Source organism: Salvelinus alpinus, chromosome 16 (genome assembly GCF_045679555.1).
Source record: "Salvelinus alpinus chromosome 16, SLU_Salpinus.1, whole genome shotgun sequence".
In the NCBI taxonomy this organism is placed as follows: domain Eukaryota; kingdom Metazoa; phylum Chordata; class Actinopteri; order Salmoniformes; family Salmonidae; genus Salvelinus; species Salvelinus alpinus.
The window spans coordinates 19,374,818-19,400,140 of NC_092101.1; the positions used below are offsets into that span (position 1 = coordinate 19,374,818).

Here is a 25,323-nt window from a genome sequence, read left to right on the forward strand (position 1 = left end):
AATCCTTAGTAACAGCTAAGATTTCTGTCTCGTGATTATGGCATCATCAGTGGAGTGGAGTGACTCACAGTCTCCTCCGGCTCAGTGTCTTTGGCCTCTTCAGGCTCAGAGTCTGGTGCCACGGCAGCCATACCAGATGCCATCCTAGGGGTGGAGGCAGGGGGAGCTTCTGCTGCTGCCTGTCAACACACACACCAATAAAGTTAGTTGGATACATTTAGGAGGATTACTGACATACAACACACAGTCATTTATTGATTATATACAAGTACAGGTAGTAGTAGCTTGGGTTAGTTGTAGTAATTTGCTTGTTGTTAAGAAGTTCTTTAATGCTGACATTGTTCCAATGGACCCATTGTCAATATCTGTGTATTAGTGGAACGATCTTGGACAAAACACACAAAAACAGAACAGGTTCAAACAGGATGTGTGAAGTCACATTTGGGTGACTGATAGACTTACAGCCCATTTCCTGAGGGCAGATGGTTGGTGTGATGTAAACAAAGTGCTTTCATTATACATTTTTCTCAACATGCAGAGCCCCAAAACAAATGTACAGGCCAATGATCAGATTCTGATTGAAACAGTCATATACAGCAGGGGCAGAACAGAGGACAGAGAGTGTGGGGTCACAGAGACCTTAAAGTAACTTTATGACCTAGTCTGAGCTCAAACTGAATACTGTACAGTCCTCTGCAGTCTCCGACCTGGTCTGACAGCTGCTCTGGGCTAGAGGTAGTCTGAACACACAGGGTATGTAGTTACAAACACTCAGTCAGTAGTCAAAAACACTGTCTATAATGTAGTCATTCACACAAAGAGCTGTGCTACTGTTGCAGTGGTTTGACTTGATCAACAGGAACTGTCAGCAAGATTCCAGACACTCTGAGGCTCCTGAACCCACCACTGACGAGAAACAGACACACACTGAGCAAAACAAAAACAACCAACACAATTGCAAAGAACAGAAAACCACAGCCCAAGAACGAGTAGGGTTATGTGCCCTGTGAGAGACAGGAAGTAATGTAAGCATGAAAGAAGAGAAGCGTGAATGGAAGAAGGAAAGAAAGAAGCACGCATGAGAGGTGCTGTTAGAAATGACACAAATGACAACAAGGAATGACTAAGAGAGAGAGGAACTCAACCTGAGGGTTAGAGGGCACTGGAGCATTTGAGAGCCAGAAATCCAGATCCGAAGCCTAGAACAGGGAGGGAGGGGCCAGAGAGGTTAAACATTTTAGTGCTACCTCTTCATGAAAATGGATACAGAGATTACACTGTTCTTTTCATGAATAAATCAAGTATTTCAAAAGAGAGACTAGCAGCACTGAAATCTAAGAACTCATACTGATACTTGATTTAATCTTTATTGCTGATAGGAAGGGAGGGGGCTTGAAAGCAGCAATGACAATGTTTGATGAATGAAAATGATAAAAGAAAATTGTTTGCGTGACAGATTATATGAACTATTTTAATTAAAATCAAATTCTTAGTTTAGCTGCAAATTATTTTGTGTCAGAGTTACAATAGATGTAGATGAATTACAGGAGTGACAAAATACCCTACACAGAATATAAATTGTGCATTGATTAACTCCTCATTGATTGATTTAATTCTTTCTAATAACCCCCATAAATATTTGTCTAGTGGAATATGATCTCAGTGATCATTGTCCTATAGTATGTATTAGAGATACCAGACAGCAAAATACTCATTCTAAAGTTATCCTCAATGGTTTTTACATGACATGTTCTACTCTGATTAAGCCCCTACCTCCTTTATTCTTAGAGTTCGCTCTAGAAAATGTATCCTCCATATTCATTCCTCTGGCTGATAAACACGCCCCTTTTAAACAATTCAGAGTCAAAGAGAAAACCAAGGGTTAGACCTTCAGCGCTCATTCTAATGAGAAATCCTGCCTGGGCCAAAGCAAGGAAAACTGACTGTAGTGGACTGGCAATCTTTCAGACAACTGAGAAACAGATGTACTATCTCGATTAAGAAAGATAAATCAAACTACTTTTTAAGCGCCATCTCTGACTGCTGGGGATCCTTCTACATTTTGGAAAACAGTAAATGCACTGAAGCGTACAAATTCATCTTCTTCCCTGCCTTAGCAAGTTCTGTCTGACTCTGGTATCCTAACGGAGAAGAATGGGATAAGTGATGCTTTTATCATCTCAGCAGGCTTTTTATTTGAGAGAAACTGTGGTTTAATTGACCCTGGTCTGTCAATCAACTGCTCTTCCCTCCTCCAGCTGACTCGACAGTTAACTGTCAACTTCTAGTGAATCTTTGTTTTCATTTAAACAATTTACTACCTGTGATGTACTAGATGCCATGCTTAAGATTGATGTAACAAAAAATAAAATAGGAATCCACTGGGGCTGATATGCATTTTTGCTGCAGCTCTCTGCCCCCCAGATTGTGGAATCATTAACCCAATGACTCTCTGGCACTATCCCCAATGTTTGGAAGGCGGTCCATGTACTCCCCCTTCACAAAAGGTGGAGACCCTTATGAACTAAATAATATATATACATTTTTTTTTTAATAAATAAAATATGAATAAAATCACCCTATTTATAAAAACTCTTGCCTAGCTAAAATATTAGAATACTTTATTAATTCTCAGCTAAGATCTTTCTTATCATTGAACTGTATCCTAAATGTACACCAGTCAGTGCTAGGACTTGGTCTAAAACCTATCTTTGCAGCATCCCTAGCTATAAATTATGTTGTTAACTGTATGGATAAAAGACAACATTGTGCTGCCCTCTTAATTGATCTGTCAAAGGCCTGTTGATCACTCACTGCTAATTCAGAGGATTTCCTCAAATTGGCCTACACCAGGCTGAATGTAAATGGTTTCAAAATTACTTGGACAGAAAACTCAATGTGTATCTACTGATGGTGTTAAATCAGATTTTCTGAGCATAACGAAAGGTGTCCTGCAAGGGTCAATTCTGGGTCCTGTACTTTTTATTGTTTACATTGCCAAATTAACCTGGACTTGTATGCTGTTAATACTGTTGTGTATGCTATTGCCCCCACAGTTGACCAGGGTCTATCTGACCTACAGTCTGCCTTCATTGTATTATAGAAAAACCTTGACCTGAAATTAGAATTAAATGCAGGTTAAATTAAGTAAACAGTGCCTTCAGAAAGTATTCACACCCCTAGACTTTTTCCACATTGAGTTGCAGCCTGAATTTAAAATGGATTAAACATAGATTTGTCACTGGCTACACACAATATCCCATAATGTCAAAGTGGAATTATGTTTTTCAAAATAAACAAATCTATTTAAAAAATGGCGTAGGGTTTGGGGTGCGGGGTGGAGGGAGAGGTTGAGGGGCAGCTCTCGGGGAACTGGGGGTGGGGGTCTTGGATGGTTGGTGGCTGGGAGTTTGGGCCGGTAGGTCGCTGGTTCAGGTCCCCGATTTGACTTGGTGGTAGATCTATAGACATGCCCTTGGTCGCAGCACTTGACTCTGGTTGCTCCTGTGGGTCGCTCTGTGGTCTACTAGATGACTGAACGCAATGTAAAAGTTGAGCGGTTTCACCGCAGGTAGATTAACATACAAACATGATTTTTTAATGACTACCTCATCTCTGTACCCCACACATACAGATCATTGTAAGGTCCCTCATTCAAGCAGTGAATTCCAAACACAGATTCACCCACAAAGACCAAGGAGGTTTTCTAATGCCTCGCAAAGAAGGGTAGCTATTGGTAAAAAGAAAAGAAAAAATAAGCTGATAGAATATCTCTTTGAGTATGGTGAAATTATTAATTACACTTTGGATGGTTTATCAATACACCCAGTCACTACAAAGATAAAAGGTGTCCTTCCTAACTCAGTTGTGGGAGAATGAAACCTATCAGGGATCTAAAGCAATTAAAGTTTAATGGCTGTGATAAGAAAAAAGGATGGAGGATGAAACATTGTAATTACTCTACAAAATACTAACTGAATTGACAAGAGTGAAAAGGAGGAAGCCTGTACAGAATAATAATATTCCAAAACAACTATCCTGTTTGCAACAAGGTACTAAAGTAATACTGCAAAAAAAATTGGCAAAGCAATGACATTTTTGTCCTAAATTCAAAGTGTTATGTATTGAATTTGCCCCCAAACATTACTGAATACCACTCTCCATATTTTCAAGCATAATGGTGGCTGCATCCTGTTATGGGTATGCTTGTAATCGTTAAGCACTGGTGGGTTTTTCAGGCTATAAATTAAATGGAATGGAGCTAAGCACAGCCAAAATCCTAGAGGAAAACCTGGTTCAATCTGCTTTCCACCAGACACTGGGAGATGAATTCACTCTTCAGCAGGACAATAACCTAAAACACAAGGCCAAATCTACACTGGAGTTGCTTACCAAGAAGACAGTGAATAGGTTCCTGAGGGGCCGAGTTACAGTTGACTTAAATCTACTTGAAAAACTATGGAAAGACCTAAAAATGGTTGTCTAGCAGTGATCAACAACCAATGACAAAGCTTAAGGAATTTAGAAAATAATAAAAACGGGCAAATGTTGCACACAGGTGTGCAAAGTTTAGAGACTTGAAGCCAAAAAGCTGTAAATCGCTGCCAAATGTGTTTCTACAAATTATTGACTCAGGTGTGAATACTTACAGTACCTTACAATTTTCTACATTGTAGAATAATAGTGAAGACAAACTATGAACACATATGGAATCAAAAAAAGTGTTAAATCAAAATGTATTTTATATTTGAGATTCTTCAAAGTAGCCACCCTTTGCCAGCTTTGCACACTCTTGGCATTCTCTCAAACAGCTTCACCTGGAATGCTTTTCCAACAGTCTTGATGGAGTTCCCACATATGCTGAGAACTTGTTGGCTGCTATTCCTTCACTCTGCGGTCCAACTCATCCAACCATCTCAATTGGGTTGAGGTCGGGTGATTGTGGAAGCCAGGTCATCTGATACAGCACTCCATCACTCTCCATCTTGATCAAATAGCCCTTACACAGCCTGGAGGTGTTGGGTTATTGTCCTGTTGGAAAACAAATGATAGTCCCACTAACACCAAACCAGATGGAATGGCATATTGCGTTGCAGAATTCTGTGGAAGCCATGCTGGTTAAGTGTGCCTTGAATTCTAAATTAAACACTGACAGTGTCACAAGCAAAGCACCCACACACCATCACACCTCCTCCATGCTTCACGGTGGGAACCACCCAAGCAGAGATCATCCGTTCACCTACTCTGCGTCTGAAAGACACGGCAGTTGGAACCAATTGTCAAAAATGTGGACAGATTTCCACAGGTCTAATGTCCATTGCTCTTGTTTCTTGGCCCAAGCAAGTATCTTCTTCTTGTTGGTGTCCTTTTGTAGTGGTTTCTTTGCAGCAATTCAACCATGAAAGCCTGATTCACGCAGTCTCCTCTGAACAGTTGATGTTGAGATGTGTCTGTTACTTGAACTCTGAAGCATTTATTTGGGCTGCAATTTCTGAGGCTGGTAACTAATGAACTTGTACTCAGCAGCAGAGGTAACTCTGGGTCTTCATTTTATGTGGCAGTCCTCATGAGAGCCAGTTTCATCATAGCGCTTGGTGTTTTGCGACTGCACAAAAATCCAGATTGAGTAACTTTCATGTCGTAAAGTAATGATGGGCTGTCATTTCTCTTTTACTTATTTGAGCTGTTCTTGCCATAATATGGACATGGTCTTTGACCAAATAGGGCTATCCAAATAGGGTTGGTATACAGAAGATAGCCCTACCTTACAACAACTGATTGGCTCAAACACATTAAGAAGGAAAAAAAATCCACTACTTAACAAAGCACACCTTTCTAGGACACGCGTTCCGCTAGCGGAACCCCCCCTAACATTCCGCTGAAAAGGCAGCCAGCGAAATTCAAAAATATTTTTTTGAAATATGTAACTTTCACACATTAACAAGTCCAATACAGCAAATGAAAGATAAACATCTTGTTAATCTACCCATCGTGTCCGATTTTTTAAATGTTTTACAGCGAAAACACAACATATTTATGTTAGATCACCACCAAATCCAAAAAACACAGACATTTTTCCCAGCCAAAGATAGCTTTCACAAAACCCAGAAATAGAGATAGAATTAATCACTAACCTTTGAACATCATCAGATGACACTCATATGACATCATGTTACACAATACATTTATGTTTTGTTCGATAATGGGCATAATTATATCCACAAATCTCGGTTTACATTGGCGCCATGTTCAGAAATGCCTCCAAAATATCCGGAGTAATTACAGAGAGCCACGTCATATAACAGAAATACTCATCATAAACTAATGAAAGATACATGTTTTACATATAATTAAAGATACACTGGTTCTTAATGCAACCGCTGTCTCAGATTCTTTTTAAACTTTTGTAAAAAGCACACCATGCAATAATCTGAGACGGCGCTCAAATATAAATAAAATTTCTCTGCCATGTTGGAGTCAACAGAAATATTAAATATATCTGTTGACTCCAACAACATAAATATTCCCTTACCTTTGATTATCTTCATCAGAATGCAATGCCAATCCTATTTCCACAATAAATCGTTTTTTTTTGTTCGATAATGTCCATTACTTATGTCAAATTAGTAACTTTAGCTAGCATGTGTAGTACACGTGTCCAAACACTGGCGCATGTGAAGGCAAACGTCGGACGAAAACTTCAAAAAGTTATTACAAGTCGAATAAACTGGTCAAACTTAGTTGAGAATCAATCTTCAGGATGTTGTTATCATATATATCCAATAACGTCCCAACCGGAGCATTTCTTCATGTCTGTAAAAGTAATGGCACACATTGCATTCCATGACTAGCGTGCGTGACTAGAAACTACCATTCTGCCAGACCACTGACTCATTCCCCTCCCATCCGGTCCCACATCACACTAGAGGCTTCATTCCACATTCTACTGACTGTTGACATCTAGTGGAAGGCGTATGAAGTGCAAACAGATCCATAAATTACAGGGATTTGAATAGGCGATGACTTTCACATCGACCCTTTTCAGAACTTTCACTTCCTGTTTGGAAGTTTGCCTGCCATATGAGTTCTGTTATACTCACAGACATAATTCAAACGTTTTAGAAACTTCTGAGTGTTTTCTATCCAATAGTAATAATAATATGCATATATTATCATCTGGGACAGAGTAGGAGACCGTTAAATATGGCCACCAATTCATCCAAAAGTGAAAATGCTGCCCCCTATCCCTAAAAAGTTAATTGAAATGCATTCCAGGTGACTACCTCATGAAGCTGGTTGAGAGAATGCCAATAGTGTGCAAACTGTCATCAGGGCAAAGGGTTAGAATAATCTCGAAAAAATATATTTTTTTTTTGATTTCTTTAACACTTTTTTGGTTACTACATGATTCCATATGTGTTATTTCATAGTTGTGATCTCGTCACTATTATTCTACAATGTAAAAAATAGTCAAAATAAAGAAAACCCCTTGAATGAGTAGGTGTGTCTAAACTTTTGACTGGTACTGTAAGTATTCAGACCCTTTGCTATGAGACTCGAAATTGAGCTCAGATGCATCCTGTTTCCATTGATCATCCTTGAGATGTTTCTACAACTTTATTGGAGTCACTCTGACAGGGCTATAGAGTTCCTCTGTGGAGATGGTTGTCATTCTGGAAGGTTCTCCCATCTCTGCAGCACTCCACCAATCAGGCCTTTATAGTAGAGTGGCCAGACAGAAGCAGTCTCCTCAGAGAAATGCATGACAGCCCGCTTGGAGTTTGCCAAAAGGCACCTAAAGACTCTCAGACCATGAGAAATACGATTCTCTGGTCTGATGAAACCAAGATTGAACTCTTTGAACTGAATGCCAAGCGTCACGTATAGAGGAAACCTGGCACCATCCCTACGGTGAAGTATGGTGGCAGCATCATGCTGTGGGGATGTTTTTCAGTGGCAGAGAATGGGAGAGTAGTCAGGATCAAGGGAAAGCTGAACAGAGCAAAGTACAGAGAGATCCTTGATGAAAACCTTTCCCAGAGCGCCCAGGACCTCAGACTGGGATGAAGGATCACCTTCCAACAGGACAACGACCCTAAGCACACATCCAAGACAACGCAGCAGTGGCTTCGGGACAAGACTCTGAACGTCCTTGAGTGGCCTAGCCAGAGCCTGGACTTGAACCCGATCGAACATCTCGGGAGAGACCTGAAAATAGCTGTAGTGACACTCCCCATCCAACCTGACACAGCTTGAGAGAATCTGCAGAAGAATGGGAGAAACTCCCCAAATACAGGTATGCCAAGCTTGTAGCGTCATACGCAAGAAGACTCGAGGCTATAATCACTGCCTAAGGTGCATCCACGAAGTACTGAGTAAAGGGTCTGAATACTTAAGTAAATGTGATATTTAATTTTTTTTGTATTTTATAAATTAGCCAACAGTTCTAAAAACCTGTTTTTGCTTTATCATTTTGGGGTATTGTTTCTAGATTGATGAGGGGAAAAAAATATTTAATCCATTTTAGAATAAGGCTGTAACCTAACAAAATGTGGAAAAATTCAGAATACTTTCCGAAGACAGACAGACAGACATATATATATATATATATAGTCCCTCCCTTTGTGACGTCATACCTCTGGTGTAGAGGCAGGAAGCGGGGCTGCCACCTCCTTGGTCTCTTCTGGTTGGACAGGCTCCTCTGACCCAGCACCCATAAGATCCTCCTCTTGTTTGTGTTTTTTCTTCTTTTCTTTACTCTTCTACAATTACAAAAAAACACAATCCTCAAGTCAATAAGGTCTCAAATACTACGGAAACAGACGTCAAAAATATGAAAAATATTCTTAAGAAATAAAGATGGAGCCAAACCTTCCTGTCCTTCTTCTCCTTCTTCTCCTTTCCTGTCTTTTTCTTGGGCTCTGGTGCAACCTCCACCACCTGCCTGTCTTCCATGGGGCTCTTGAGGACCTCGTCGGGACGGTGTGACCTGACTGGCAGTTTCTTCTCGCTGTCTGCCAGAGGCCTGAGAGCACAAAGAGAAGTAGACACACTTAAAACCACAGCCCTGCGTGTGCATGAGGATTCTGGTCAAACCACAGCCATTGGCTGCATCAAGTGTTAACTAGCCTATTTTCCTTGTCTCCTTTTAGGAAAGGAAGCTAGTTGAGACAAAGCCCTCCACTCAGGTGCACGACATCTCAAACACAAACCTTCAAAAGAGGGGGGGGGGGGGTCAGGAGGAACACTCCCATTAACAGGTTAATCAAATAATTAGCAATTAACATTATGTTGAAGACCAATGAATTGGGTGAGGATTAAAATAAGAGCAGCACTGTAGCCGTCCTGGAGTAGTACTGGCGATTGAGTTAGGACTTCAGAAAATCAGCAGTTCCACTGAGAAATCAATAAAACAGATTGATGTGATGAGAGTTTAAGTTAGTGAGAAGAGCGCTTTTCTTCAGCTCCTGCCACAATAACAGTTTTGGAAGGAGGGAATGCTGATATTCTGAAGGGAGCTTGTAGAAGGTTTCAAATGGAGTAGGGCTGAGAGGGAGAAAATCGAGTAGTTGAACACTGGGATCAAACTTTAAACTGTAAAGTCACGTCATGCCCAAACGGAGAGCGAGAGAATCAGATGAAGAGAGAGAGTAATGCTATGTTAGTGGGAGGGGGCAGGCGTGAGACTGAGACAGACAGCAGATCAGTCAGTTTAGTATGCAGGCCCAGACGTGGCCTCCTGACACTGAGAATGTACTCACCTGCGAGATGCTGCCAGCAAACTGCTCGGGCAAGGGGACAGAGAGGTGTGTGTGCATGAGAGAGACAGAGGGAGAGAACCACAGAGCAGAGCACAGTGAGAGAGAGTGTGTGTGGATGGGAAGGGCCTGGCCAGGGCAGCACTAGCACCAATCTCTCATCATTGGTGCCAGGAAGAGATTATACACCCCCGCAGAGTATATAATAGCACAGCCTGTTTATATAGCCTGCGCTTTCATACTAATCCATTAGTGGACAGCTGTAATACAGAGGTCAGTGATGAGTGAACTCACTTGTCCAGGTCGATGTTCAGAGCTTTGTGGGGGTCGTTGGGATCTTTGTCGTCGTCATCACTGGGTAAGGCATTCTGAGACAGGAAGAGAGTTGAGTTAGTGACAGTGCAAAATAACATCCTTGCATTTAATATGAAATTAAAATGTGAATTACCACTCAATAATGTTTTATGGCTTCTTGGCCTGAGCCACTTTCATGAGGTTTTGGGCTCTCTTTTTCCCCCTTAAATTCCTATATGAAACGTTCTGAACTAGAGGTCTTCACGGATCCACCTGTACCCGAATATCCGAGACCCAATCCAGAATTCTAAATAATGTCACAGGTCTGGGTCAGATCTGATATGATTGTCACAGCTCTTGGGTAGGTGTAATTTTAACTGACGTGTTCAGAAGGGCCCATACAGATCGAACGTGACTGCTGCAGTAGAGAGAAATGTAATAATTTATGCTGCTGCTCTTTCTTTTCGCGAGAGTGGAGTGTGGTGCGTGTAGCTTGTTGTTGTTGCTGCTGGCCAATCATAAGTCAAAGCAGCAATAGGCTACAGTCAGTGTGGAAAAAGTCAGAGGATAACAAATGAATGGAAGATAGAATTAAAAGGAGAAGGATAGGCTACAACAACCAAGAGCCAACAGGTAGGCTGATGCTTAATATTCTGAATGGAGTTGTTGGTATTTGTAATTTTAACTGACGTGTTCAGAAGGGCCCATACAGATCGAACGTGACTGCTGCAGTAGAGAGAAATGTAATAATTTATGCTGCTGCTCTTTCTTTTCGCGAGAGTGGAGTGTGGTGCGTGTAGCTTGTTGTTGTTGCTGCTGGCCAATCATAAGTCAAAGCAGCAATAGGCTACAGTCAGTGTGGAAAAAGTCAGAGGATAACAAATGAATGGAAGATAGAATTAAAAGGAGAAGGATAGGCTACAACAACCAAGAGCCAACAGGTAGGCTGATGCTTAATATTCTGAATGGAGTTGTTGGTATTTGTAACTGTAGAATGAGAAAGTGCATGCACTGCAGCCTCAGTTAGCCTAGCTAGCTAACGTTAGTTAGCATAACTAGCTTCTCCCGGTTTGATGCTGTCAAGACAGGTGCTATGTAATCATATTTGATGATAAATAACCTAGCTATGGCAGCTATTAGTCTACTATAGTGAGTCAGCTTGTTGGTTGGCTTCTGTCTCTAGTCTCTCCCTCCCTGCTCCCCGTGTCACTCGCTCACTCCCCCGCCTGCTAGAGCGGCACCTCCAATCCTCTCGCGCTTTATCAGCTCTGGTTAATAGTCGCTTAGGGGGGGAAAAGTACATTTTCAGCTGCTTCCATCACTCAGATCGTACCAGGTCTGGATTTGACCAGATCTATACGGAACTGGTCTCTCTATTTTTTTTATTTTTATATTGATGCATTTCGAGTCTGGGTGGGAAAGTCCCATGTCCATTTCGGAATAGGTCAACTTTTGGATCCATGAAGACCTCTACTCTGAACACCATGTGTAAACCCCTACCTCTGGCATCTCCTCAGTGACGATGTCCACCATGTGTGCGGGGGTGATGTCCTCCTCGCTCTCTGGGCCAGAGTCCCCCCTCCTCCGGCGGCCCTTCTCGCCCTTCTCCCTCTTCTTCTTGTCCTTCTTCTTCTTGTCTGCCTTGTTTTTCTCCCGACGCTCCTCTTCCAGCTTCACATACTGATCTGACATTGGCATCCCTAAACCAAACGGGAGGGAGAAAGAAAGAGAGAGCGCGAAGGAAGGAGAAAGAGGGGTTAAGTTATGTTACAGAGCGAGAAGTACAGTAGAGGGGTTAAGTTACGACAGAGAGAGATGAGAGAGGGGTACAGTAGAGGGGATAAGTTATGACAGAGAGGTACAGTAGAGGGGTTAAGGTATGACAGAGGCGAAGAGAGAAAAAGGGAGATGGGTTAGGTTTTGATACAGAGTGCTGTGTGCAAACCACTCACTGATACATTGTACATTGAAATCAGTAGTTTATAATCTAGTGGCCAGAGGAGACTGACCTGGGACCTTAAGAGGCACACTGAGGTCAATCTGCACCACTGGAATGTGCTCCACACCAACACCATCCTGGTACACCTGCACACACACACACACAGAAACAAGTGTTACACACAGGAACTATAACACACGAATGTGAAGAACATAACAAAGGCTCCTAGTCCATTAAAATGATCATATTTAGATGGGAGTAGTTTGAAATGTGTAATTAATCACATTTCTGCAAGAGTCAGGATAACACACAAGACTAGCTGCCAATTGGGTAATGATGCTCTGCGTACCTTCTGAGAGGAGGGGGAGGCCTTGATGTAGAATGGGTTGTTGGCCTGCTCTGCCTTCCTTACTTCTCTCCTCTGGAGGGAGGGAGAAACAGCATAAAGTCAGTCATATGAAAACTCTATTGTGTTTATATTATGGTTGAGTGGTGTGTACCAGTGTACCTCTTCGGTGTCTGATCGTTTTAGGGTCAGCAAACATTTAACACCAGATCAACTGATGAAAGAACTGAGGAGCTTGTATATCACTAGGTCTACAGCAGTGATTGTCTTATACATTGCCATCTTACCTTGGCCAGTTCCTTCTCGTCCACCTCAGTGTAGCGTGGCTTGGTGTGTCTGGACTCCTCCTTGGCAAACACAGCCTTCCCCTTGGACTTCCTGCCCTCATCTTCAGACTCACTCCCAGACGGAGGCTCGTTGATCCACACATCCAGGTCCAGACTGGGGACAAAACCAAGATAACACATTCTCACCAGCTGTACTGTCCAATAGGGATGTGTTTAGTGCTTAAATGGAATCAGTAAGTCTCTGTTGATGTTGTGTATGCACTTTATATACGACTCAGACAGACTGACATTCGATAGTCTGCAAGACAGACTAAAAAACAAAGCTACTTTGCAATATCTAAAATTGTGTAATGGGCTGCATAAAGTAGTACTATAAAAAAATATATGTATTATGTTGTGCATCACTATAAGCTTCATTTAACAGCATTGTGAGTAAGAGAGCAGCAGGCAGACTGACCCTTCAGGAACAGGTACTTTCTTCTGTGCCTTGGGGGCCACAGGGTTGAGCTCCCCAGCAAACAGAGCTGTCACCTCCTCAGCTACCTCCACATCCTTCTGCTGCAGCTTCTGGATGTACTTCACCAGCTGCAGGATGCATGAAGCCTGGGGAGGGGAGAGGAATGAGGGGGGGGCAAAGAGAGATGCATAGTGAAAAAGGTATTCGCCTTTCAAATGGCCAATAGCCCCCGGAGGTTAGATGTGTGACTCACCCTCTCCTGCACCTCCAGGTTGGAACTCTGGACAAACAGAGGCAGCCTGTCAATGAGCAGCTGGCTGGTCTCCTGGGCCACCGTGCTGTCCGCTGGTGCCCCCTCCTGGCCGCGCAACACCGTGGCAAACAGCTTGGCAGCGTTCTGCACGTACACGGCCTGGATGTGGCCCGGCAGGGTGGCCACCTTGGGCCGCAGCATGGCCTCCAGAGTTGCCATGGGTTCCTCCAGGTGTCTGTGGGGAGATGGAGGATGGTACTGGATGAGGGATAAGCCAATGATATAGGGCTGAACTGGCCTGATATTAGCTAGTTAGTGGAAAACAGTCTCGCTAGAAAGCGTGTGGAATAGATATGATATGAAGAGGAATAGATATGAATACATACTCTGAGAACTCTCCACAGATCCAGGCGGCGGCATAGAGAACCTCACAGATGCCGTTGCGCTGTGTGTTGCCGGTAAGCAGGTGGGCGTTGTCCAGTAGAGTAGCCATCTGGGCCACAGCAAAGGCTCGGATGGCCTTGACCCGAATGGCCACGTCCAGCATCTGGGAGGCAATGAGGTGGCCATGCCGCGTGCCCTCCAGACGGGTCAGCTCCACCAGGATACTGATGTACCTGAGAGATGGACACAGGACAGAGTCAGACGGATGTACTTCAGAGACAGGTGAGTGGAAGGTAGGCCCCTAAATGGCAGGTAATTCCAAAAAAGATGACAAAAACCTTGAACTATTTACAAATAACTTAAAAATACGTATAGGTAAGAGCCGATCAGCATATAGAGTACAATACAGCAGGACACATTACTGCAAAGCGTTAACCGAGTCTTTCAACGCTACCTGACACACAGAGACTCATGATCACAGAAAGTATGAGTTTAAAAGTGTGTAAAGAACCAGAGACAATTATAGGCCCCTCCAGTAAGTTGTACTGACCATTCAAAGTTGGTGATGTACTGGTAATTGCTCTGACTGCAGATGTCGATGATCTTGGTGAGCAGCTCATCTCGGTAAGTGGTTCCCTCAGCCTTGTCGACGTGCAACATCAGCTTCTTCACTATCTCCATCAAGTTCTTCTTGGACACCTGGGAGGACACAAATAGTCAATGCGAAACAGAGGCATGGGGCAATCAGAAACGGTACTGTTACCAGTATGTAGCTAGATGTACCCAGGCGTTTCTGAAATTAGCTAGCTTCACATTCCAGCTCAGGGTTCATCCGTACTACAATGGTGGATATTGCTCATCCGCCTGCCGCTAACTAGGGGTGTAACGGTTCACATTCGTACCAGGGACTTCAATTCGGTCTGCAATGTGAATCCAAAAAAAAAAAAATGCCTAAAAATATATAAACACTAGGCCTATAAGCTATGCCTACTGCGTTGTAGGCCTATGCCTCAACTAAATCTGAAAAAACATTTCAGGATATTCTCTTATAATACTAGAGCCTATGCGTACGTTGTAATCATAATTAAAATCTTAAATTGGCGCATTTGAAATTGTCCTTTTGTGAGGTGCAGCCAGAAAAGAGTTCTGTACTAATAATAATAATAATGTAATAGTTAAAACTTCACATAATAAAATTAATAACATAGGCGAGTGTAGGGAGTCGATAAACCAGATTTCGAGGATGCAGGAGGAATCATTGTTTAAATCTCCAGTTTGGGAACATTAGATTACAACAGCGATGGACAGAGTTGTGGACAAAACGTTACCATTATGTCTCCACGCTCAACGAGAATCACCTATGCAGCAGTCTGCAGACTCCTCAAATAAAGTGCATTCTGAAAGAATTCAGACACCTTTACTTTTTCCACATTGTTAAGTTACAGCCTTATTCTAAATCCTCATCTACACACAATACCCCATAATGACAAAGCGAACACAGGTTTTATAAAAAACAGAAATACCTTATTTACATAAGTATTCAGACCGTCGCTATGAGACTCAAAATTGAGCTCAGGTGCATTCTGTTCCCATTGATCATCCTTGAGATGTTTCTACAACTTGATTGGAGTCCATCTGTGGTATTGTAAGTCGCTCTGGATAAGAGCGTCTGCTAAATGACTTAAATGTAAAATATTCAATTGATTGGACATGATTTGGAAAGGCACACACCTGTCTGTATAAGGTTCCACAGTTGGCAGTGCATGTCAGAGATCTGGTACCCTCTGATCTGGCGGACTCACAAAACACAAACGCTTCATTTGGAGTATGCGCCTGGCTATCCGTAAATTAAAAAATTGTAGAAAACTGTGCCATCTGGTTTGCTTAATATAAGGAATGTGAAATTATTATATTTAAAATCTAATACTTTTACTTAAGTAGGATTTTACTGGGTGACTTTCACTTGTCCTTTTCTATTAAGGTATCTTTACTTTTACTGAAGTATGACAAATGGGTACTTTTTCCACCACTGACAAGCATGATAGCTGTACTTTTAGTTTATGGTTGACGCAGCTTGCTGGCCATTAGTTATTCAAAATTTCACAACAAGTTAAAAATCACATGAATGCATCCAATTGGTTTTTACGACTTCACAACTGGTAAATTCCCACGACCCACATGGTTACATACGCAGCATCAGAGTGGAACTTGAGGCCCAACAAAATAATCCTGGCCCAACAGACAATGCCAGGAACATTGTGAATGCTTTACAATATGAATGGCATTTAAAATGTAATTAATTTAACCTTGACCCCAAAACGTCCCGAACTGTGGGTTTGGTGAACTGTTAACTGCTAACTCTAGCAGGCTTGAAACTGCGAGTGCACGTCACACGCCAAACTCCACACATTGGAACAATGCTGAAACATCAATCTATGGGCGAGTCAGTGCCACTTTTACATTTTTGACCAAATCAACATGAAAGAAAATCCATCTTGCAAATTCAGCAGGCTATGATGTGAAATAAGCTTTTAGAAGTTCTGTCTTGCTTTTATTACGTATAGTGAATGCCATCTTTGTGCTTATGCACACAGCACCTTCTTACCCACTCCTATCAATAAAATAATTTAGAACATCAGTTTTACTCTGCGTTTACTTTCAAATACATCCTGTCATTACCAAATATGTAATGTGAAAGGTATTTTTTATTTATTTTAAAATCGGTCTCTTCCTCAAATAAATAAACATTTGCGAGAGAATTTGATTTCACTGGTCCTCAACTCACAGCTCAGACTTCACTCAGGATAAATGGAGTTAGCCTTCACCGACGCAGGTTAGTTCTGAAGCATTCGTTGCCATATAAATTCACCTGGCTAAAAGGTGAGCCAATTTCATGTTAGAGGTTATCCCGAGGTGAACTCAGAGTTGTCCAAAGTTACCTCCTCAAACCAGGTAGGTAGTGTACCCCCCTGGAGGCATTAGGCTATCAATAGAATCAGGGAGGTTCTTGAGCTAAAGACATTTCCCCATGAGTAGATCGAAAAATGTTGTATTGTCCGGATAGGTGCAGTGAAATGTGTTGTTTTACAGGGTCAGCCTTAATAGGTGGAGCAAATTAGGGTTAAGTGCCTTGCTCAAGTGCACCGACAGATTTCTTCAACTTGTCAGCTCAGGTATTCAAACCAGCAACCTTCTCGGTTACTGGCCCATCACTCTAATCGCTAGGCTAGGTATAGGTGTGGTGAAGACATGGGGTTAGGGTAAGTGTGTTTTCAATGACCATGTGCTATGACAGGTAGCCTAGTGATTATTGCATTGGGCCAGTAACCAGAAGGTTGCTGGATCGACTCCCAGAGCTGACAGGGTAAAAATCTGTTGTTCTGCCCCTGAGCAAGGCAGTTCCCCAGGCGCCGAAGACGTGGATGTCGATTAAGGCCCCCCGCACCTCTCTGATTCAGAGGGGTTGGGTTAAATGCGGAAGACACATTTCAGTTGAATACATTCAGTTGGACAACTGACTAGTTATCCCCCTTTCCCTTATCCGCACCATGCCGTAGAGCAGGTCTAGAGCCCTCAGGCGGATGGACTCGTCCTTGTCATCCAGACACTGCAGGATGAGGTCCTTGTGGGACTGGACAGACTTGGGATGAGTCTTCAGTATCTTGGACATGGCCAGCAGGCCCAGGTACTTCACTATGGACAAAGACAACACACTCAGTGGCCAGGGCACTATACACTGGGCCTTCTACTCTACTTCCCTATGCACTAGACTAGAGGCTGTGCACTATGGAGACTGTACTACGAGCCATACAGCATGCCTTTACACTCCGCAGTAGACATTATCTTATGGCTATAGCCTACCGCCCTGTCTTAGAGCACAAGAGGTATATTGGTCACCCAAAATATCTTGAACAATCTAGGTCTCTTTGGCTGTCTTCACTATCCCCTCTCAGCCGCTGAAACCTCACTGATTACATTACTGTAGGCCGTTATCCCTATTCTAAATGCCTCTCTTATATAATATGACTGTCTACACAGTATAGTATACAAAACGTGGTCTGACTGACTACCTGATATTTTCACATATATTAAAACAAAGAAAAGGAAAATACAAAGAAACACAAAACGATGGAGAACAGACACGAGACAACATATACACATGGACGTTTTGTTTTTTGCCACCAACTTGAGTCCTAGGTATATGTAGCCATTGTGCAATAATCCAATAAGATTTTTTGTTGTTGCTGAATCAGGCATATTATAACATCCAATTATTATCTGGGCTGTTGATATCTCAGGCACAGATAGCTGCATATCAGGTTTATGGATCAATGTGTGTGAATGTGACCTTGAGGTGAAATGCTGTTGTGCAGATACAGGTTTGGTTTCATCAGAAAAGGTCAGGAGAAGCCTAGTAAACTCTATGATGTTTGAGACTAAAGTGGTGTCAAATGTGAGCAAGGGGGGTTGATGTTATGAGCCTAACTAGCGAAACAGTCGAGAACTCAAATGTAAAACAAGACATAGCTGCCAACGTATATATCTAATCTACACACAACCTACTAAGGGGCCCAGATAACTCGAGTCACCAGCTGCATCAACATAATGATCGTAGATGGTTTAACTTACTGTTAGCCGTAACCTGTTAGACCAATGAATGACTTATCAAATATACTGAAAGTTTAAAAACTAAATAGCCTGATGAAGTAGAGATGTATAAATGGATAAAGACAAAACCCTACCATTTGATACAGTCACAACTGCAACTATGTGCAGTGAAATGTAAAACAGCCCCCTGTGTGGGACCATGATCAAAATGTCGAGTTATCCAGAGTTTGGGATCTAGGTTGTTGGAAGCTAGATGGGTGGCTACTCAGAAACACACAGACAATGAGAGAATGACACACTGCAGGCATTGACAGAGGGCTCACAGTTCTGGTCCGAGTCTTCAATCAGGATTCGCAGTTTCTGGACACAGAGCTAAGGATAGAGAGAAGGGAGGAAGGGAAGGGAAAGTGCCATTAAAATCAATTCAGGTCCAGTGTTAGTAATATAATTTGGGCACCGCAACTGTTTTGGGGAAAAAGTGACCGTATATTCCAGCTGATGTCTTTGTACATCAAATACATGCATCTAGACATTTTAGGAGCTATAAAATCACACATTTTATTCAGTTGCACTAGCCTGTTTGATCTGTTGTTCATCTTTTGAAAAAGACTTATGGTAAAAACAAAGAATTAAAAAAGATTCATGGTTTAAACATGCATCGTCATCAAATTGGAGTGGAAAGGGTTAACATCATTAGCTAGAAGAGAAAGTGTGGGCATGACGGCTGAAACTTACCTGAATACTAGCACTGTGATTTGGCATCCCAGAGGACAGGGAAATCAACACTGTAACAGAGGACAACGACAATCAGATCCTGCTGTGACAACAACTCTACAAACTTGTCAAAAACAACTTATCACGAGCTGCAATCTTAAAAGCACAGTGATGTTTTTCACTTCACATAAAACAAACCGCATAGTCAACACAACCTCCTCAGTGGCACATCACAGACACTAAAAAAACAACTGCCCACACTGAAGATTATAAACATAGCACAGAGAATATTGTGTTTTTATTACGAGTCAGAAATAACTGGGCTTGCCCACATCTTCAGTTAATACGCAAGCTTCACAAAGAGGGATGCCTACACCCGGCACAGACTAAAATGTACCTACAAAAAGAAGAAGTGAGAAGACGAATACTGACCTGCTATTACAGTGTTGACACATTCATATAGAAGTGACATAGCCGATGTACTGTGAGAGAGGAAGAAGGAGTAAGAAAAGGAGTAGGGATAAACAGAAGGTCATTATTTTCATCAGACAACATTTTGTTATAGGGATTGAACAAAACACCTATTGGTTGGATCTCTGTGTGTGTGTTTTACCTGTGGATGAGGTTTGTTAGGGGCTCAATCAGCTTCTTCCCCAAGCGAGGCTCCAGAGGTGTGAGGGCACCAAACTGAAACACACAACACACTAATGGAGCAACACCTCTCCATGTTGTGATACTTGGCAATAATTTGTTACTGACACACATTCATTCCCACAGCTCCCTGTTCACTCACCAGCTTGATGATCTTGATGAGGACCCAATTGTTGGTGGAGGAGGTCATGAGCTTGAAGAAGAGTGGAGCAAGAGACAGGTAGTTCTTAGGGTTTCTCCTGGCCAGCTCACAGATGACATTAACAGCCGCTGACTGGACCCCTACAGGACAGAGGCATCACACAGGGAGTGTTGAGATGAGATCAACAAAATCCATGCTGAAGGACATTATGATACGAATGAGGTGAAATGCATTCAAATAATTTGAAAAAGCTTCCACCAGTTAAGACACTATATTCCTTAGTTATTGCATAATTTATGATTCAAGGTGATACAAAAAAATCTGTCTGGCCCCAACCAACAGAGAAGTAGGTAGGTACTAGGTAGTCTATCTCACCAGGGTCAGGGTCTTCCAGTTTCTCCTTCAGCCTGGGGAAAGCAGGGCGCAGAGACTCTGGGTACTTCAGGAACACCTTGTACATAATCAGGACTGCCTTCTTCCTGATGTACGGCTTTGTGTGGGACATCTGTAGCACAAACAGAGATAGGTCAGAGAAGCATGAAACAGACAAAAATGTGTAGAAAGAACTTGAGAATGTGACTCACAAGAGTCATGATGTCATTGGCCAGGTCCCGAGCCAGGTCAGGGGTCACGAAGCAGGAGAGGCCAGTGAGAGCCACACCAGTGTCGTACTGGTTAGGACTGCTCAGATCCTGAGAGGGAAAAAAATATGAAAAATAGGGAGAGAGAAAGCGAAAGAGGAGAGAAAAATAGAAGGAGAGGGGAGGAAATAGCAGGTATCAGAACTGGTCTTTAATCAGAGACCAGCAGGCCAAAAGTAAGGGGAAAAAAGCAACACTGACCTTTCGGATCTGATTGGTTGTCAGCATGATGACATCAGTGCTCTCATGAAAGCACTGGGAGGCAGCCAGGTAACCAATTCTCTGGAGGAGAGAGCACATGTTAAACCTCTGACCTAAGGCTAATTATATCTCGAGTAGAACATTCTCAAATACCAACATTATAATAGCACATTATTTCACTTTTTCACCTTGTATGTGAATTTGGAGGAACTCATGACTTCCACGATGTTGAATGCAGCCCAGCTGACGTCATAGCCCAGCATCTGTAACTGTTAACACACCAGGGGAGAGGGCATTGAACATCCACTATGCTGTCCCTGTGGACAGTGAGAGCTAAATCCATTATCAAAGAGCTTTTCCTGAGTACGGCAGTATTCAAAGTACATGCTATCAAGTGAAAAAGTATGCATAGTAGGCCAAGGATATATAGCTAGTGTTTTTGGTTGCGCATCTCTGTGTTGTTCACTGTGAGGGCAGTTTCAGTGAGGGCAAATTCAGTAACGGCAGTTTTAGTGAGGGGTGCTGGTCTGTGGTCTTACGTAGGTGAGTTTGCACACAGCATTGGCCTTGACAGCAATGTTGTCCTGCTTGAGCTCCTGCTTGATCTCATCAATGCAGGTGGAGATGTACTTAGCCTGAGAAGAGACAGAGGAACAGACAGAGCAATGACAACCTCCACATGATACTTTACTTTCCTCTCCTGGTTGACCTCAGTTAACCAGTTTACAAATAGTCTAAGGGGAGAAATCGTAAGGGCATTTGAAATGTCATTAATTTTATAAATCTATAAAATAAAGGATAATCAAACAGAGCTTCTGATCAGAAATGTTTTAGGCTTGTTAGGGTTTTCAGTATACGGTTGAATGGGTTTTATTCTGAACTTGGAATTAAAGAATAAGTAGTGAGTAACCTTTATTTCAAGGTTTAATGCTACATTTATCTGCTACACAGAGATTGTTTAGCCTGGTTAGACTTTCTGATAGAGCAGAGTAAAACATTGGTGGAACAGAACCTTGGAACACACACACAGAGAGCTCTATAATACAAGTGTGCTGGTCATGTGTCTGCAGTCATGAGACAGTGACAGGGGGAAGAGGGAGGGGGGGGGTTGTACTCTGCACATTATACTTGCAACCAGGCTGCAGAGCATGGACACACAGGACCATGCTCTGAATCACCAGAGTGCTCTCCTATCACATTCTGACTCAACGACCAATTCAACGACCAATTCAGATCCTATTGAAACAGCCAAGGCCTACATTGTGCTAGCACAGCAGGTTCTCCAGGAGGTACAGGGAGACAGTGGAGGGACCTTCTCAGACACTGTTCTTCTTCCAGGGACAGGATAATAATTATATATTTTTACCTTTATTTAACTAGGCAAGTCAGATAAGAACCAATTCGTATTTACAATGACAGCCTACCCCGGCCAAACCCTAACAAATGCTGGGCCAATTGTGCGCCGCCCTATAGTACTTCCAATCATGGCCGGTTGTGATACAGCCTGGAATCGAACCAGGGTCTGTAGTGACACCTCTAGCAATGAGATGCAGTGTCTTAGACCGCTGCGCTACTCAGGAGCCCATAACATCCCTGTTAGTGTTACATATTATTGTCTTCTACAATTTAGTATCAGTTGCATTGTGTGCCTTAACACCTTTTTAGATTTGCTTCCCTTTTAAATGAGGGAGTGACTAAGTATAATAGGTGTAGCTGTATTATATCCCTACATGCATAAAGCAAATAGAGTCCAGGTCTGGAGAGAACACACACAAGGCATTAATATTTCAGTGAGCTGTCCACTGTTGGCTGGGTAACCAACACCTTAACTTAGTAAGCAGGGTTAAGTTACACAAAGGGGACCACATTAGGACCTGAATCAAAAGATCATGGTTTAGTACAGTGGTCAAAGATATCATGCTTTGTCAGTCTGGCTAAGCAATGAAAAAGCACATGACAAAACATTTACTTTCTTTTGCCAGATAACTGACTGGGCAAATGATTCTTCAGTGGCCACCATAGCTCTGTGGAATCCAGCAGCAGCTATCCATTTTTTATTTAACAAGGCAAGTCAGTTAAGAACAAATTCTTATTTACAATGACGGCCTACCAAAAGGAAAAAGGCCCCCTGCGGGGATGGGGGCTGGAATTAAATATACAAATAAATTAAATAAAAATATAGGAGAGGACAAAACACACATCACAACGAGAAACAACACTACGTAAAGAGAAACCTAAGACAACATAGCATGGCAGCAACACATGACAACACAGCATTGTAGCAACACAACAACATGGTAGCAACAACATGGCAGCAGCCCAACATGGTAGCAGCACAAAACAGGATACAAACATTGTTGGGCACAGACAACAGCACAAAGGGCAAGGTAGAGACAACAATACATCACACAAAGCAGCCACAACTGTCAGTAAGAGTGTCCATGATTGAGTCTTTGAATGAAGAGATGGAGATAAAACTGTCCCGTTTGAGTGTTTCCCAATTCAACATTGGTCCAGCTCACTCTTCTGCTCAAGAAACTTCTGCAATAAGAGACTCCCTATGTCCTAGCTACTGACTGGCATAATTTTTTGAATGGTAGCAATACATCCAGCCTAACAGCATAATGGTCTCCACTAAGTGACATCATTTCCTAAACTTAAAATCGGTTTAAAACTAAGGAATTCATTCTGGAGCAACTTCCACCTCCATATCTCATTCAAACAGTGCCCTCTATTGGACAGACTATAGGCCAACCCACTGTCACCCTCTGTGATGATGCTGATTCTTTGATGATCTAATTTGCAGAACACAGCATCATCCTGAAAACACTGGTGTGACACCCATGAAGACAGGAGCATTTCCTACCATAAAAGCTGTCATACCACAGGGAACTATAATCAACCGTTATGAGGCTGTTCCCTGTTATGGCAATACTTAATACTACTTTTTTCCACACCACATTGGATGTCCTCTGATGTTGCTAACACAGTATACATAGCTAGTATAGTCTACAGCCATATTAATAAAGCATGATTATGAAATCTACAATTTGCATAAACCTAGCATCCGGTAATCTGCGGTCTGACTCTTCGGAGGTGTCACTTCACCTATTTCCCACAACTGTACAAACAAAATGAATTAAAAAAGGTGGCGAAAGTATAGTAGTTTGGATAAAAGGACCTCTGTTTTTCCAGTCAGAAGCATCCTTTCGTCTACCTATGCAACGTTGTCACTGACATGACGCTGTAGAGCGAGGCCTACAAAATCGTCTAGACTTTGTTTGCATGTCACTGTTTTTATTAATGCAATATGAGATGAATATACACAAAGGGAACTCACCATTTTTATCTAGCTACTGTCAATTAGCAAATAAGAGAAAAATAGTGCTGAAGGAAAAGTATTATTACGCGCATCATCCTGATCACATCAGCTGAGGTGGATAAACTTAGCTAACGTTACTGCTAGTTAGCCTCTTAGTTGTCATTAGCTTCACCTGAAAGCAGTTGCCATGAGCAGTAAAAAGGTAGCGTTTCACAACTGGTTATAAGTAGTATTTCGTGCAAGAACCATAATATTTGAAGGGTCCCGTGTGGCTCAGTTTGTAGAATAAGTGCTTGCGACGCCAGGGTTGTGGGTTCGAGTCCCACAGAGGACCAGTACGAAACAAAATAAAGTGCGCTTTGGATAAAACCCATCTGCTAAATGAGTAGCTAGCTATGTAGTGGCGATAAACTGCTAATGTTAGCTTGCTAGCCAAATTACGATTATCGAGCAATGGCACATTGACAGTTACCGAGTTAACTAATACTACCAGAGTTTATATTCGGTTGCCTACTCAGTCCTGATTAACTTCATGACAAGACGCCTTAGTTATTTAGCTATGTGGATAGCATACCGGGTAGACAGCTAGCATAAGGTTGGAATGGCTATCTAATAGGTGAGCTATTGTAGCTGGCTAACCAGAATATTTAGCAATGAGATATGTTACAAACATTGACTTACTGACAGTGGTAATCAGACATTTCCGAAAACACAGCTAATCGTTTTACCTCATCTTCCTTGTGATTCCTAATTCCACGTACTAAATCTTGAAGATTTTTATCGAACATCCGATCGATGCTCCCTTTAACAATCTTCAAAGCCATGGCTGACTTTTGTCGCTTCTGTCCTCGGGGACAAAGCGCCTGGTAGAGGTCTTTTGGATGCTAACCGGCCCGCTAGACAGTCTCTCATCCACCCGGATACCGTTTTTTCGGGATTCGTAATTGTTTACTAATCCCGGGCAGAGAAGGAGAAGCTAGATGGGGTGTACTATAACTGTGCAGACACTGGCAGTGGATCCATATAGGAAATGGCTGACAAAATGGCGTCTAACGTCAGCTGACTGTATTAATATGTGGGATTCTCATTATGATAATCAAATGCAATTAAAGATATATGCCTAGTACTCGGCTTGCAATGTTAATGCATGATCATTTTCAAGTTGTATTCTTTATACAGAATGCAATTCATCATCATGTCTACAAAATTGTGCACAGTAGATCTTTCTTTGCCACAGCCAACCCAATGAGCATTAATGACTGCATAAACATTTTCATGTAAAAGGATGGCAAATAATCTATTTAACTTGCATAAATGTATAATGGG

At 42.2% G+C, this 25,323-nt stretch overlaps 1 protein-coding gene across 7 annotated transcripts in view; it reads right to left on the bottom strand.

Annotated features, from left to right (window-relative positions):
- LOC139541055 (AP-3 complex subunit delta-1-like) overlaps positions 1–25,042 on the bottom strand; it is a 30,449-nt gene extending 5,407 nt beyond the window's left edge. For 2 of the 7 annotated variants that reach the window (XM_071345237.1, XM_071345235.1), the window contains exons 1-26: positions 24,726–25,042; positions 21,215–21,310; positions 20,864–20,944; positions 20,676–20,756; positions 20,418–20,525; positions 20,209–20,338; positions 19,834–19,973; positions 19,654–19,727; positions 19,473–19,522; positions 19,062–19,111; positions 18,650–18,698; positions 17,266–17,411; positions 14,269–14,417; positions 13,721–13,951; positions 13,335–13,569; positions 13,082–13,227; positions 12,625–12,778; positions 12,341–12,412; positions 12,062–12,137; positions 11,553–11,752; positions 10,053–10,126; positions 9,762–9,782; positions 8,872–9,025; positions 8,637–8,762; positions 1,146–1,199; positions 69–179 (exon numbers count right to left, since the gene is read on the bottom strand). In XM_071345237.1, the coding sequence (XP_071201338.1) occupies positions 69–179; positions 1,146–1,199; positions 8,637–8,762; positions 8,872–9,025; positions 9,762–9,782; positions 10,053–10,126; positions 11,553–11,752; positions 12,062–12,137; positions 12,341–12,412; positions 12,625–12,778; positions 13,082–13,227; positions 13,335–13,569; positions 13,721–13,951; positions 14,269–14,417; positions 17,266–17,411; positions 18,650–18,698; positions 19,062–19,111; positions 19,473–19,522; positions 19,654–19,727; positions 19,834–19,973; positions 20,209–20,338; positions 20,418–20,525; positions 20,676–20,756; positions 20,864–20,944; positions 21,215–21,310; positions 24,726–24,821 (2,904 nt within the window). In that variant the 5' untranslated portion in view covers positions 24,822–25,042. The remainder of the gene's footprint in view (positions 1–68; positions 180–1,145; positions 1,200–8,636; positions 8,763–8,871; positions 9,026–9,761; positions 9,783–10,052; positions 10,127–11,552; positions 11,753–12,061; positions 12,138–12,340; positions 12,413–12,624; positions 12,779–13,081; positions 13,228–13,334; positions 13,570–13,720; positions 13,952–14,268; positions 14,418–17,265; positions 17,412–18,649; positions 18,699–19,061; positions 19,112–19,472; positions 19,523–19,653; positions 19,728–19,833; positions 19,974–20,208; positions 20,339–20,417; positions 20,526–20,675; positions 20,757–20,863; positions 20,945–21,214; positions 21,311–24,725) is intronic. The other 5 variants (XM_071345240.1, XM_071345238.1, XM_071345236.1 and 2 more) reach the window with 4 other exon arrangements.
- Between the last annotated feature and the right edge of the window lie 281 nt (positions 25,043–25,323).